At 36.8% G+C, this 14,384-nt stretch overlaps 1 protein-coding gene across 4 annotated transcripts in view; it reads left to right on the top strand.

The window, feature by feature from the left end:
- Positions 1-14,384, top strand: part of GULP1 (GULP PTB domain containing engulfment adaptor 1) — a 186,913-nt gene that overhangs the window by 135,129 nt on the left and 37,400 nt on the right. For all 4 annotated transcript variants that reach the window (XM_088135725.1, XM_088135728.1, XM_088135724.1 and 1 more), the window contains one exon: positions 11,236-11,307. In XM_088135725.1, the coding sequence (XP_087991851.1) occupies positions 11,236-11,307 (72 nt within the window). The remainder of the gene's footprint in view (positions 1-11,235; positions 11,308-14,384) is intronic.

Below are 14,384 nucleotides of genomic sequence, written 5' to 3'. Positions count from 1 at the left end.
ATGGGTATAGACGAACCAACCCTTATACAAATCTTTGAAGATAGTCAGAGTTGCATCAGACTTTCACAGTCAGATAAAGTAAGTGGGAGAACTAAGCACATTGATGTAAAGTATCATGTGGTGAGAGAGTTGCAACAACAAGGGTTAATCCAACTAGACTACTGTCCCATGGGAAACATGACAGCAGACATCTTCCCAAAGCCGTTGTCGAGAACAAGTTATCAGAAACTAAGAGAAAAATTAAATATTGTAGGATATGGAGACATGCAAGGTTGAAAAGAAGGAGTGTTGGAAAATATGGGGTTTCAACCAAGCCTGCCTCACACAAGCACAAAGAGAGGGGTGGCTTCACTGCAGCCTAGCTTTGCTGCTCTGTGTGGGAGGGGCTTGGAGCCTGCCTTTTTTTCCTGTTTCCTTCGTTTTCCTTCTCTTCTCCTCATGGCTCTCCACGAGGTAGGAATGAATCTTCTCTCCTCCTCACGGTTTTTGTAATAACATTTCACAACCCCAACAACTTCAAGGATGTAGATTAGACATTAGGAAGAACCTCTTGACAGTAAGAGCTGTCAATCAGTGGAACAGGTTGCCACACAGAGTGATTTCTTCCCCTTCATTGGAGGTGGGACAGTTTATCAGTTTTCAAATGCCACATTAACTGAAAATCATAGGAAAAGTTGATTTGACAACTGAGTTTTGATATAATGTTAAAGTAAAAGATTTTAATTTCTTGCATTTATATAAAAATCAATGAGCTAAGACTGTCAGATAATGCAACTCTCCTAAGTAATAGTGTGGCAAATATATTATTAAGAGCCAGTTTGGTGTAGTGGTTAAGGCACCAGACTAGAAAGCAGGAGACTGTGAGTTCTAGTTCCACCTGAGGCAAAAAGTGAGCTGGGTGACTTTGGGCCAGTCACTCTCTCTCAGCTGTAGGAAGAAGGAAATGGCAGGCCACTTTGGAAATCTTGCTGAGAAAACTGCAAGGACTAGTCCAGGCAGTGGCCAGAAGTCAACCCTGACTCAAAGGCATGTATACACAGACAAAGAGTAAGAGATGTTTGCCTCACAGTATGAACAATAAGGTAACCTGGCAGAGAAACAGGAACAATTAAGAATCAAATGATACCTAAAAAAATTCAAAGTGTAATCTGAAACAAAAACATAAAGGTTCTGTGACACTAAATTGTGATCTGAGGTGCTTTTAAATTAAGGTCATAAAACTATGAATTCCTCAGTTCAGGGGAATGAGCTTAGTTGCATCATAAATTAAGAAGCATGTTGTACAGGAATCAATACAAAGTCCTTACGGAATCAGCAGCAAGTGATTGGGTCAGAAAATAGTACAATCATGTTAATATAATTGATATTCCAAGCTGAACACACGGACTGTTGCAGGCACCTTTTCTGCTGATTAGCAGAGAGAATACCCTGCAGCATTATGTTACTGGCACTTTTCAATGATGCTTATAATAAATTAGTTTTTAATCAATTGCACAGAAGACATTGGCACAAAGGTTGCTCCCAGCACATTGTCATAATACATCCAGTAGCTTTAAAGCAAATATCTTATGATCTATCCATTTTCACTGTCAAAAAATAGACAAAAAAACATGGGGAAAAACTGCCATTATTCACATACGTCCTGTCCATTTAAAGGCAAAAATATACTGAAATTCTAATGAGGCTTTGCAATATTCTGAAGAAAATTTCTCTTTTTCTAAGTTTTTGGAGTAAAACTCAGTTAATAAACAATGTTTTAAAATACTTGTACTTAAGGAACCAAATGCCTAATATCGTTTAAAATATAATCTTTCAGATTTATAGCGTTACAGGGATGTGAAACCAAGAGAGATGCATCTGATGAAGTGAGCTGCAGCTCGTGAAAACATATGACTTTCAATAAAATTGGTTGGTCAGAAAGGTGCTACCAGACTCCTGATTTTTTGCCAATATAGACTAACACACCTCACCACCTATAACATGCACATCATTTATATTTCCTGACATACAGTATTGGCCTTCATTATTAATTTTCCTGCATTACCAGACTAAATCAGATGGAAAATGTTTTCTATCCAAAGCTACATTAAATTTTATATACCTATTATAATTATTGATACAATAATTAAGTCTATGGTTCTCTGAATCCATTGTTTGGATGACTTGATCTAATCTGTTAAAGATTTATTGGTTCTTGTTAAAATGGAACTAAATCAGAGATATTAGTCCATATGAAATAAAGCCAAACGAATGTCCTCACAAGGCAGTAGTTGAAGATTCTTCTCAAGCCACATATTTGTTTTTCCTCCCTTGAGATTATATATTCTCCGTTTACAGGTATTTTAACAAACTATGTATGAACCAGATACATTAGTATTGTTTAGCCTAAAGATGCTTGTTGTTTAGTCGTTAAGTCGTGTCCGACTCTTCGTGACCCCATGAACCATATTGCGCCAGGCCTTCCTGTCCTTCACTGCCTCCCTGAGTTTGCTCAGTTTCATGCTCATTGCTTCAGTGATGCTATCTAACCATCTCATCCTCTGCCGTCCTCTTCTCCTTTTGCCTTCAATCTTTCCCAGCATCAGGGTCTTCTCCAAAGAGATCTCTCTTCGCATTAGGTGGCCAAAATATCTGAGCTTGAGCTTCATTATCGATCCTTCCAATGAGCAATCAGGGTTGATTTCCTTTAAGATTGACTGGTTTGACCTCCTAGCAGTCCAGGGGACTCTCAAGAGTCTTCTCCAGCACCACAGTTCAAAGGCATCAATTCTTCGGCGCTCGGCCTTTTTTATGGTCCAGCTCTCACAGCCATACATTACTACTGGAAAAACCATAGCTTTGACTATGCGGATCTTTGTCGGCAAGGTGACGTCTCTGCTTTTTAATATGCTATCTAGGCTTGCCATAGCTTTCCTCCCAAGGAGCAAGCGTCTTTTAATTTCATGGCTGCAGTCTCCGTCTGCGGTGATCTTGGAGCCCAAATAAATGAAGTCTGTTACTGCTTCCATTTCTACCCCTTCTATTTGCCAGGAATTGATGGGTCCAGATGCCATGATCTTAGTTTTTTTAATGTTGAGTTTCAAGCCAGCTTTTGCACTCTCCTCTTTCACCCTCATCAAGAGGCTCTTTAGTTCTTCTTCACTTTCTGCCATTAGGGTGGTATCGTCCGCATATCTGAGGTTGTTGATGATTCTCCCTGCAATCTTAATTCCGGCTTGTGATTCTTCCAGCCTGGCATTTCTCATGATGTACTCTGCATATAGGTTAAATAAGCAGGGTGACAGTATACAGCCTTGTCGTACACCTTTCCCTATTTTGAACCAATCGGTTGTTCCATGACCGGTTCTAACTGTTGCTTCTTGGCCCGCATACAGATTTCTCAGGAGACAGGTAAGGTGGTCTGGTATTCCCATCTCTTTAAGAATTTGCCACAGTTTGTTGTGATCCACACAATCAAAGGCTTTTGCATAGTCAATGAAGCAGAAGTAGATATTTTTCTGGAACTCTCGTGCTTTCTCCATGATCCAGCGAATGTTGGCAATTTGATCTCTAGTTCCTCTGCCTCTTCGAAACCCAGCTTGTACATCCGGTAGTTCTCGGTTCATATATTGCTGAAGCCTAGCTTGTAGGATTTTGAGCATAACCTTGCTAGCATGTGAAATGAGTGCAATTGTGCGATAGTTTGAGCATTCTTTGGCGTTGCCCTTCTTTGGAATTGGAACGTAAACTGACCTCTTCCAATCCCGTGGCCACTGTTGCGTTTTCCAAACTTGCTGGCATATTGAGTGCAGCACTTTAACACCATCATCTTTTAGTATTTTAAATAACTCAGCTGGAATCCTGTCATCTCCACTAGCTTTGTTGTTAGCAATGCTTCCTAAGGCCCACTTGACTTCACTCTCTAGGATGTCTGGCTCAAGGTCAGTGATCACACCAGCGTGGACATCAGGGACATTAAGATCTTTCTTGTATAGTTCTTCTGTGTATTCTTGCCACCTCTTCTTAATCTCTTCTGCTTCTGTTAGGTCCCTGCCTTTTTTGTCCTTTATCATGCCCATCTTTGCACTAAACGTTCCTTTCATATCTCCAATTTTCTTGAAGAGATCTCTAGTCTTCCCCATTCTATTGTTTTCCTCAATTTCTTTGCATTGTTCATTTAAGAAGGCCTTCTTATCTCTCCTGGCTATTCTCTGGAAATCTGCATTCAGTTGCTTATATCTTTCCCTTTCACCCTTGCTTTTCGCATTCCTTCTTTCCACAGCTATTTGTAAAGCCTCATCAGACAGCCATTTTGCTTTCTTGCATTTCTTTTTCTTTGGGATGGTTTTAGTTGCTGCCTCCTGTACAATGTTACGGACCTCCGTCCATAGTTCTTCAGGCACTCTGTCTACCAAATCTAATCCTCTAAATCTATTCATCACCTTCACTGTGTACTCACAAGGAATATGATCTAAGTCATACCTGAGTGGTCTAGTGGTTTTCCCTACATTCTTCAATTTAAGCCTAAATTTTGCAGTAAGAAGCTCATGATCTGAGCCACAGTCAGCTCCTGGTCTTGTTTTTGCTGTCTGTATAGAGCTTCTCCATCTTTGGCTGCAAAGTATATAATCAATCTGGTTTCGGTATTGACCATCTGGTGATGTCCATGTGTAGAGTCGTCTCTTGTGTTGTTGGAAAAGAGTGTTTGCTATGACTAGCTTGTTCTCTTGACAGAACTCTATTAGCCTTTGCCCTGCTTCATTTTGTACTCCAAGGCCAAATTTGCCTGTTATTCCGATTACTCCTTGACTTCCTACTTTAGCATTCCAATCCCCTATGATGAAAAGGACATCTTTTTTTGGTGCTAGTTCTAGAAGGTGTTGTAGGTCTTCATAGAAGTGGTCAACTTCAGCTTCTTCAGCATCAGTGGTTGGGGCATAGACTTGGATGACTGTGATATTGAATGGTTTGCCTTGGATACGCACTGAGATCATTCTGTCATTTTTGAGGTTGTACCCCATTACTGCCTTTCCCACTCTCTTATTCACTATGAGTGCAACTCCATTTCTTCTAAGGGTTTCTTGCCCACAGTAGTAGATATAATGGTCACCCGAATTAAATTCACCCATTCCCGTCCATTTCAGTTCGCTGATTCCCAAGATGTCGACGTTCAATCTTGTCATCTCATGTTTGACCACATCCAGCTTGCCTTGGTTCATAGATCTTACCTAAAGATGCTAGACAAATTCAAATTTAGATAATTTTTACAAGCAGCATGGTAAAAGATGATGGACAAACAATGTAAGAATATTAAGGAGGTGGGAAGTATGTAAGTTCATCAGCAATCATTTAGTAGATAATTGTATCAATTAAAAGCAATGCAAACCTTGGGAAAATCAAGAGACAGCTATTCATAAGCTCTCTCCTATTATACATTTCTACACTCCTTGGGACAGTAGAAATGTATAATTCTCTCTGTATTCTCTGTCCTCTGCAAGTTCAATAGTTATTTCTCATCTGAAAAATGCAGCTGGAATTTAACTTGATTTACCAAATGACAACTTCTTGTCATTCAGAGCCTAGAAAAGTTTGTGGTTGGCATTGAAATGGCATGGAGCTATTGGGAAACAGAGTTAAGAGCATGGGTTTTCAAGATTTTTTGATGAAGCAAGCTTCAGAACATTTTTCTTGTGACTGTCCAGAAATAAAGCTCTGTAGAATGCAATGGGTATGCATTCATTCATCCGTTAGTACTTTGCTATGAAGAATTTCACCTTTGTATGAGAATTTGAATATGACATTCAAAGTTATTCTTAGTATAGTAAAATGTATAATAAAATATAGGAAGCATATAGTTTTTTCCAAATATACATCCAGCAGTGAATAAATATAATCATTAACCAATCAATATAAACATCACCAGGAAAAGGTTGGTTTAATATTGCTTGTTAGCTCAGGTTACATTTATTAGCAAAAAAATAGCCATAGGCAAATAGCATTTCTGGATCCTTAAAACCACTAACAAGGGATCTTTCCCTTGCCTTGCTTGTGAACTTCTAAAAATGGTTACTTTTGGAAAGTGCTTGGAAGCAAGAATTGAATTCAGGACTTGGTTGCTGAAACGTTACTGTGGATTCCATCGTATGCCTTGTCAGTTTGGTAGGTTAATTTAAAGAAAGTGCATGTAGGAGTGATGATAAATATAGATATTGGATATGGTCCTAAGGTGGATAGAGGTACTGCTTTACTCCCCATATGAATCAAGAAAAAACATAGTTAATCTCAACAGTGGTTATGTATCTCACTAGAATATAAAATGCCTAAAAATGTATGTGTGTCTGTGTAACTAGTTTGTATTCTTTGCTAAAAAAGATGTAACCTCTCCTAACATTAAAAAAAAAGTTGAAATCTGTAAGAAAGGGTTCCTTAAGAAGTGTGGTAAAAGGAGTTGGAGGAGGAGGAGGAGGAACAGCAATAGGGTTAAGAATAAATGTAGATTGAATACAAAAATGAGACTAATGTGAAAGAGGTACATTGATGTAGTTTGGTTATATAAATGGAATGAATGATGATCAAATGACAGACAAATATATGAAGAAAAAGTAGGCTGGAAAATCATGGTTGGGTAGAGTTGATGTGATCCTCAAAAAGAGATATGTGAAAAGAACAAAAAGGGATATATGTAGCAGTATATGGGATGCGGTGGTGCAGCGGCTTAATGACACTGAAAGTTGCCGGCCAGAAATGGTCGACGTTTCAGCGGTTCGAGTCCAGCCTTCGCGTTAACAGGGTGAGCTCCTGTTTCCTCCCCAGTTCCTGTTCACCCAACAGTTCGAAAACTCACGTGAGTAGATAAATGGGGACTCTCACTCCGGTGGGAGGAAAAATGCTGGCGGCGCCTTGCAAAAAGGAGCCGGGAGCAGTTGCTGGTAAGCACAAAAAAACCGCGCTCGCCCAAAAAGGGCACGAAGCAACGGAAACCCCGCCTCCTGCGCTCGCCAGCTGGGCTCTGCTCTAGGAAGGAGGCACTGGCAAACCACTTCCGAAACACCTTGCCTTGAAAACTGCAAAGGACTCGTCCAAAAAAGCAGTCACTGCAGAGTCGGTAACAACTGAGCGCAGATTTATATATATATATATATATATATATATATATATATATATATATATATATGGTATATATGGTATATATGGTATATATGGTATATATGAAATCAAGGATGATGTGTAAGAATGGAGAGGTATAGTGAGTAGTAAGCTAGTTTTAGTTACGTTTCCTTCTCTTTTTCTTATCTCACACTTTAATTTATTTGGCTTACTACTTCTTGCACCTTTTCTGAACTGTTCATAATGTTGCTTGCCCCAGAAGAGAGTAGTATGATGGGTATGTATGTATTCATGTATGGACTGTTCTATTTTTAATAAATTGAAGGTTTCTATACTATATCGTAAAATATAAGTAACTGCCTATTGGTTGCAATGAATATTTGCATACAGTGCATGTTAAAAAGGAATTCTTTGTTTCAGATTCCAGGACTGGTTTCCAACAATGAGTCATTTCTTTAGTACCGTATGCATTATTTTAATATTGTGAGATTGAGGTATTCAACTTCTTTTTCAGCCAAAAAGTTATCTCTTATTTTCTGCAGGGAAGGGAGAAGGTATTTATATATACGGACTATATGGACATATCACAGTATTTATAATTTATAGCTTTTTAGCTCCACTGTTTACATAAATTCAGAAAAATAAATGGTGCATACTTGTATATCTAATTTACAAACTGAGGATGCTATTTCAATCATTCAGCAATTATTCTGTGGAATTCCAAACATTTACTAGCATTCAATGATTCAAAGGTATTAAAAGTCATGCATGAAATTTGAAAAAAAAATGTACGACAGGAATAAATTAAAATAATTATTATCTGCTTAATAACAAATCCTATGCTGCTCTCTACTGGAAGAGAAAGAGTTACATGTCTTAGATACCTGGTTTAATTTTTCAAAACCATTTTCAAATGAAGTTAATTCCATCATAAGTGGATTTCATCTAGTTCCTCAGTTGTTAGTATGAACAGGGAAAGCTATAATGTTATGAATAATCATTTATGTGAGTTCTTGGCTAAGCCTCTTTGCTCAGCAAGATCTGCCCTGAATAAAGGAGAAGAACAATGATGTGAAAACACAGACACCACTGTCAGTTCAGACTATGTATGTATTTGTCCCACTTGTTTCCTCTAACTTTGTTGCAGTGCCCCTGGTATGCATATACATCATTGTAAGTCTAAATGATCTATTTGTCAAGAGAGAACCTCTTTCTGCTTGGTGTTTTCAGATTAGTATGACAGTGCAAAGAAGTGATTTCAGTATCTGAAGACTGGGAAAAAAGGTCAAAATTAACAAAAATTAAATGATTGTAAATGTTACTGAGTACTTTCATTTTTATCCTACAACTCACTATAGTGCTAAAATGATAAATGGGCTCAGGTATCATGATTTCTTGGGAATGATCTTAATACACACTTTCTAAATTATTACTAAAATAAATGTAACATTTTGTGTTCTACCCTTAGAATTTGTTAATAGTCTCAATGCTAATGTCTTTTCAAAGATTTTAAGGATAATTATTTTGTCCACTAGCTGGGCATAATGGTGTTGGATGCATTAAACGTAAACATATCTGATAAAATGTTTTCCAGGAAACTTATATTTTTCAACTTGAAGAAACAACTGAAAATCTGGCTCGGTATCCAAATTACTTGTTTAATGTGGTTTTATAATGGGAGGCTAGTTTATAAATCTATATTTTTAAACTATGGCTCCTTATCTGATCACTTTTAAACAATTTTAAAACCTATTTTTATATCATTTCCTTCCTGAAATACACTTTGCATTATTTATTGGTGGCTATTTAATAATATGCTATGGAGGTCTGTTGTTACTTGTTTACAGTTTTGTTTTAATCAAAGGTTTTATTATTAAACAATGGTTTATTACTAACAAGATGAGAGGTAGAGAGTTATAGAGCAGGGGTGTCTCTAGCTTTCCAGGTACTGCTGAACTGAGGTTCTCCCTGGTCCTAGTTAGCCTGACTAATGGTGAAAATGATGGAAGTTAACAGTTCAGCAGAAGTTACTCACTCCTGCTTTCGTCCATTTTAACTACACCACAGAATCTGTTAACTTTAAGCAAGCAGCTTAAGTACTTCTGAGCACAGAAGTGGTATTTTCTGTACTTGTAAATTTGCTTAACTATTAGTTCAGTAGTTAGATCACTGTAATACAGACTCACAGGTTCAATCCTGAAGAATATTCAATCTAGTCAGGATTTCTGTCTATCCACTGAAACAGATTTAGGGCCTGCAGGAAGTGAAGAGTACTAGTAAAAACTTATCTCTCAATCTATGAAGGAGCCAAGAATAATGATGCTACCTAACATTCCTTTTGAACAAATAATTTTGGAAGTCCATGTCGTGAGGATGTGTGGGCAGTAATTATTTCAAAATTAATGCCTTGAAATGATTACAGCTAATACATTGAATATATTGTTGTTCATTCTTGTACACTGATATTTTTAGTGTTGAATATAGTTTTCTTTGCAACAGTATTTAAGTGTTTTGTCTTGTCCCAGAATGTTTTTTCACTTCCCTGTCTAGTCCACAGCCTTGGCATTCCCTAGAGATTTCCCATTCAAGTATAGCCAATCCCTGCCTTCTTAATTTTTCAAGATCACTTAGCAACTTTTTTACTGAACAATAAAGCTATCCTGGATCAGCCAACATAACATGTTGTCTCACAATTTTATGAAGTTGCCTAACAATGGAAGGCATGGGAGATATATCATAAACACATTATAGGTTCATTATTGCCCATAAGGCCAGTAATAAAGTGTGAATTAGTTTGCACAGCAGTTTTCAGTAAGGGCTATACTCTCAGTGGCCAGGTGACAATGGGCAGACATCAAGGAGAGGAACCCCATCCATCCCTGATGCTCTACACTCTCTGAGCCAAACTTCACAGCTCAGAGTAGCCACTTTCTCCATGCAGAAAAAAGTAGAGAATTTTCTGTTGCAGTCGTTTTGTCTGTACAAGAAGCATAGAGCAATTTTTCACTGAAGCAAGAAGGACCTCATTGTTCTCATTGCATGGAAAAAGAAACTACTCTGGGCCCCTTGTTACCCAAGAGATTTTGGCTAAAGTTTCAGGGAGGGGGTGGGGAATACATGAGCTAAGTCCCATATGTCTGATGTAAAACAAGAATGCTATAGCTGTACTTACAACACTTCTTCCTGTAGAAAATACATAATGTCCATAGTAGGGTACAGCCCATGCATCTTTCTTTTTGATCATCATTTGTATCAAGAGAAAGATCTAAGATAGTGGTTGCCAACCTTTGTGCAAATTCAGAGATATAGAAAACAACAACACATATTATTTCATATTATGGCCATCTCACCTTTATTGCCATCTAGTATACAGAGATGGGAAAGATTAGCAACGTAATGTATGAAAGACAAGTGGGTGTATATAGCCTTGAGTTTATGCCAAAGCATATCACATAATCCTTTTTGCCTCTACTGCGAAATTCCTGCATGAGTTATTCGCCAATGCTTCAGCATGGCCCCCTCATTGATCAATTGAATGCAGCAGTTCTTCCCTTATTCTCTGAAATGAATAACAATTGTTTAAGTGAAATGTTTACATTTGTACAAGTCAGCATTACTATGAGCCATTATGATGGTATCTCTGAGTACTGTTTGCGTTTTATCTTAATCCTGAATGTGTGTTCCAGAATAAATATAATAAATTCTAGCATAACACCACACTTTATTATGAAGTTTTGCCCTAAATTCTATGCTAGTACATCATATTTCAGATAGGTCTGTTACTGTTGTGGTTCTCCGCAAGTTGATAATATTAGAAAGAGACCAAATTGCAGGCAGAGTCTGAAATGTTTTTAAAATATCGTGGCAGGTCATTTGTGGCTGAGATTTTTCATCACTAAAAGTTAGGATGTCTCCAAGATTGGTTTTCCAGAGGAGAACAATTATGAAAGTAGACATCATGCTGTAGCAGTCAAAAGCATATAAAATGAAAGAAAACAATGTCCAATTAGGTAAAATATTTCAGTTTAACCCAAATGTTATTTAGTCTTTATGATTTAAAATCATACAGAAATAAATTATTGGCAATTAAAATATTGATTAGTTATTTCAAAGGCTTAAAACTTTGTCTCACAAATTGCAATGTTTCAGTTTCTTGGCAGTACAGAAGTGGAGCAGCCCAAAGGTACAGAGGTTGTAAGGGATGCTGTGAGAAAACTTAAGGTAGGAAAAATCTTTTTAAAATACAATATTTACGTTTGGAAGAAATGTCTGACTAGTTCTAAAGGTGTGCTTGTAACTGAAGTACTTTGTGCTCATTTGCAATATATCAACATTATACTTTATAATAGCTTAGGCATATTCACAACCCTTCATATTTAAATTACAGCATGGCCAAATCTCTGATTTTGTTTATTCCCTCTACCCCAACGTCCAGGACAGCAAAATTCATTGCAGCAAATAGGATCAAATGTGAGTTTTTCCCTCCAATAGAAATATCAAGGGATTCAGTCTTGGGACTATATCAAGAATGGTGATTGAAATCTTAATATTCTCCCAATATGAAGTTTCCCCACCCCAGGCCTGCAGTGTAGGCTTTGAAAGTCATATATACAATCACTACTTTTGGGAATAGCATTGCATCTACTTAGCTCCTCTAATATGGCTGTACATGAATGATATGGGCAAAATTCAAGAAGGGGAAGGGAACATATATTCCATGTTCTTGGCAGGGATTACGTATTTTGATCTCAGACACCAGTTAGGGTAGCTATAAATGGGATTTACCTTTTGCCTTTTCAGCTGTTATCACTCACCTACTGTTTTTGCTTCTTCCTGCCAAGTTATCTAGGGATCCAGTGGTGAGGGCTATGCTGAAAAGCAATATTTGAGCTGCAGATCCAATTGCAGAGTCCTAAGATCTTTATAAACCTAAATTATTTTTTTCTTGTAGCAGTGGGAAAGTCTGGGCAAAAATAATTTATTTTAAATCTTCTGTTCAAATGCTCAAGGAACACCTCACTGTCTATCTTCTAAGCTATAAAAGGTCACTTACTTTTAAAAATGAAAGCTTTGCTGTTGATAATTTACAGTATAGGAATATTAATATTCCTCTATAATATATTCTAAAATACATTTTCTGAAAATGAATTTAACATCTTAGGAGTCTGAGAAGTTCTTTCCTTTGTTCGGAAGTTCCTGTTTCCAGTTAGAGAAAGAAGTTTTCTAACATTCCAGATTTAATAAGGTGTGTCTTCTGTCTCAGGTCAATGAGCTGGAAACATCCTCTTGGCTACCTTGGGATCAGTGTTATCAGACACCACTTATAAATTGTAGGCCCTTAGGGTCCAATTATTTGGGAAAATATTGAATTCCCCCTTCTAAATGAGCCACCAGAGAGGGAGGCCTGGACATCTCCTTTGATCTTTATGGTCTGAAAGGGAACGTAGCAAAACACTCGTGTTGGGGGAGGTAGTGGATATGAAATGCATACTGTTGATCAGTTAATAGGCTCAAATAATGAATGTTTGCCTTTGGAGAAGCTGCAGTGTGAATATCATTTGGCAAAAATAACAGTGGGTTTTTTTATAGGTAAAACAACTGATGTCAAGATATGAGCCTTCAACCTAAGTGCTCCAGAACCACCTTTATTTATAGAAATTTTAACAGACTCACAACAAAATAACAACCCTACAAATGTTACTTATAAGTGCTTGTTAAATTATACTACATTAGTATTCAACTTAGGCATTCAAGAATATGGACAGAGATGAAGCATTTGGATTTTGTTTTGTTTTTGTTACTTAAGAAATGAGTTATGGGGAGAAGAGAGATTATGTTTTATTTAGAGATGGCGATAAGTTATTAAAACTGTTTTTACCTGCTGGGATGAAGGGGGAAATTACTTTTTCTGTTTTCTTTTTTTCTTTTTTCTTTCCCCCCTTTTTTTCCCCTATACTCTCCCCCCTGCTTTTTGTTTGTTTGTTTTTCCGTTTGTATATTTTGTAGTTTGTGTTGACTTTTATTCTTTTCATTTATAATTCTTAATAAAATTATTTTTTAGGAAAAGAATATAGGCAGGCATGGAATAGGGAATTAGAATATCTAACCCACCCATGACAATGGAAAATTATTTTGACATTCGTAAGTCACTTTTTATAGATGTAAAATTATTGTTAATACAACAAGCCTGTTATTTTGTATTTAATGTATAGAACTAACGTAATAGTCTACAAGTGATGAATATTCGTTTCAATTCTTTCTTTTTCCTTCTTTTTTCATTTTGCAAACAATTAAAAAACACTGAAAGCATTTTGAAAATATAATGATGATAGAAAAAATATACATCAGTATCTTTATACTAGGTTTATTTAAACTCTTCTACTTCCCCTACAAAGTACTACTAATTTCTTCAGAATTGCTTATGTCTTACCCAAGATGAACCATCAACCTTTATTTCATGTTTTGCATTAGACAAAATTTGGCCTCATTTTCATTATAGTTTACTTAAAGTGATAAGAATTTTATGTGGGAAAGAATAAGATCAATCTCAAAGAAAGATCATTTAAGAATATGGGAAAATCAAGGCTGTCAGCTTGAATCTTCCTATATATGTGTGGTGAATATTGGTCAGTAATTAGGAAACAATTATGTAAAACATTTATTTGTAATCAAATTTTGAATAATACTTATATTAATGTTTTATTTATGTCATCAATTTATTATGATATAATAAACAGCCATTTGTTCCAAAACATAATTAATAAAGGTTAGTTCCATAGCATGCAGTTGAAACAACACCTGATATATAATAATTTTAAAAAAAACCTGCATCTGTCTTTAACCTCTATTTGCAGCACAATAATCTAACAGGTTTGGGGCAGATTGTCCCAAAGGAAAGGGATCATAACAGAGAAGATCCTTTTCCAGGCTTCTACGTCATCTCAGTCCTGGAAGAAGGGGACTTACAATATATTATCTTTGCTAATTAATATTGGGTGGGCAGCTTCTACAAAATAGGCAAGTTGGAAGATATCCAGGGACCCAAGCCATGTAAAGTTTTGTAGGTGATAATTAGCTCCTTGAACTGGACCTGGAAGCAGATGGATAGCCAGTGCAGTTTCCAAAGAAATGTGTAACATGGCTACTTGCATTTTGTATCAGCTGTAGCTTCTGGGTGACCTTCAGGAGCAGCTCCATGTAAGTCCATGTATTTGCAGTAGTACAATACAAGGTAACAACAAGGATATGAGTAATGTTGCAACTGCATTGGATGCAACTGGTGCACCAGCCTCAGCTGG

This window comes from Python bivittatus, unplaced genomic scaffold, assembly GCF_059951505.1.
Source record: "Python bivittatus isolate LINGU-HERP-01145 unplaced genomic scaffold, Pbiv_v1 ctg000200_np1212, whole genome shotgun sequence".
NCBI lineage: Eukaryota > Metazoa > Chordata > Lepidosauria > Squamata > Pythonidae > Python > Python bivittatus.
This window is presented reverse-complemented; position numbering and strand designations above follow the sequence as displayed.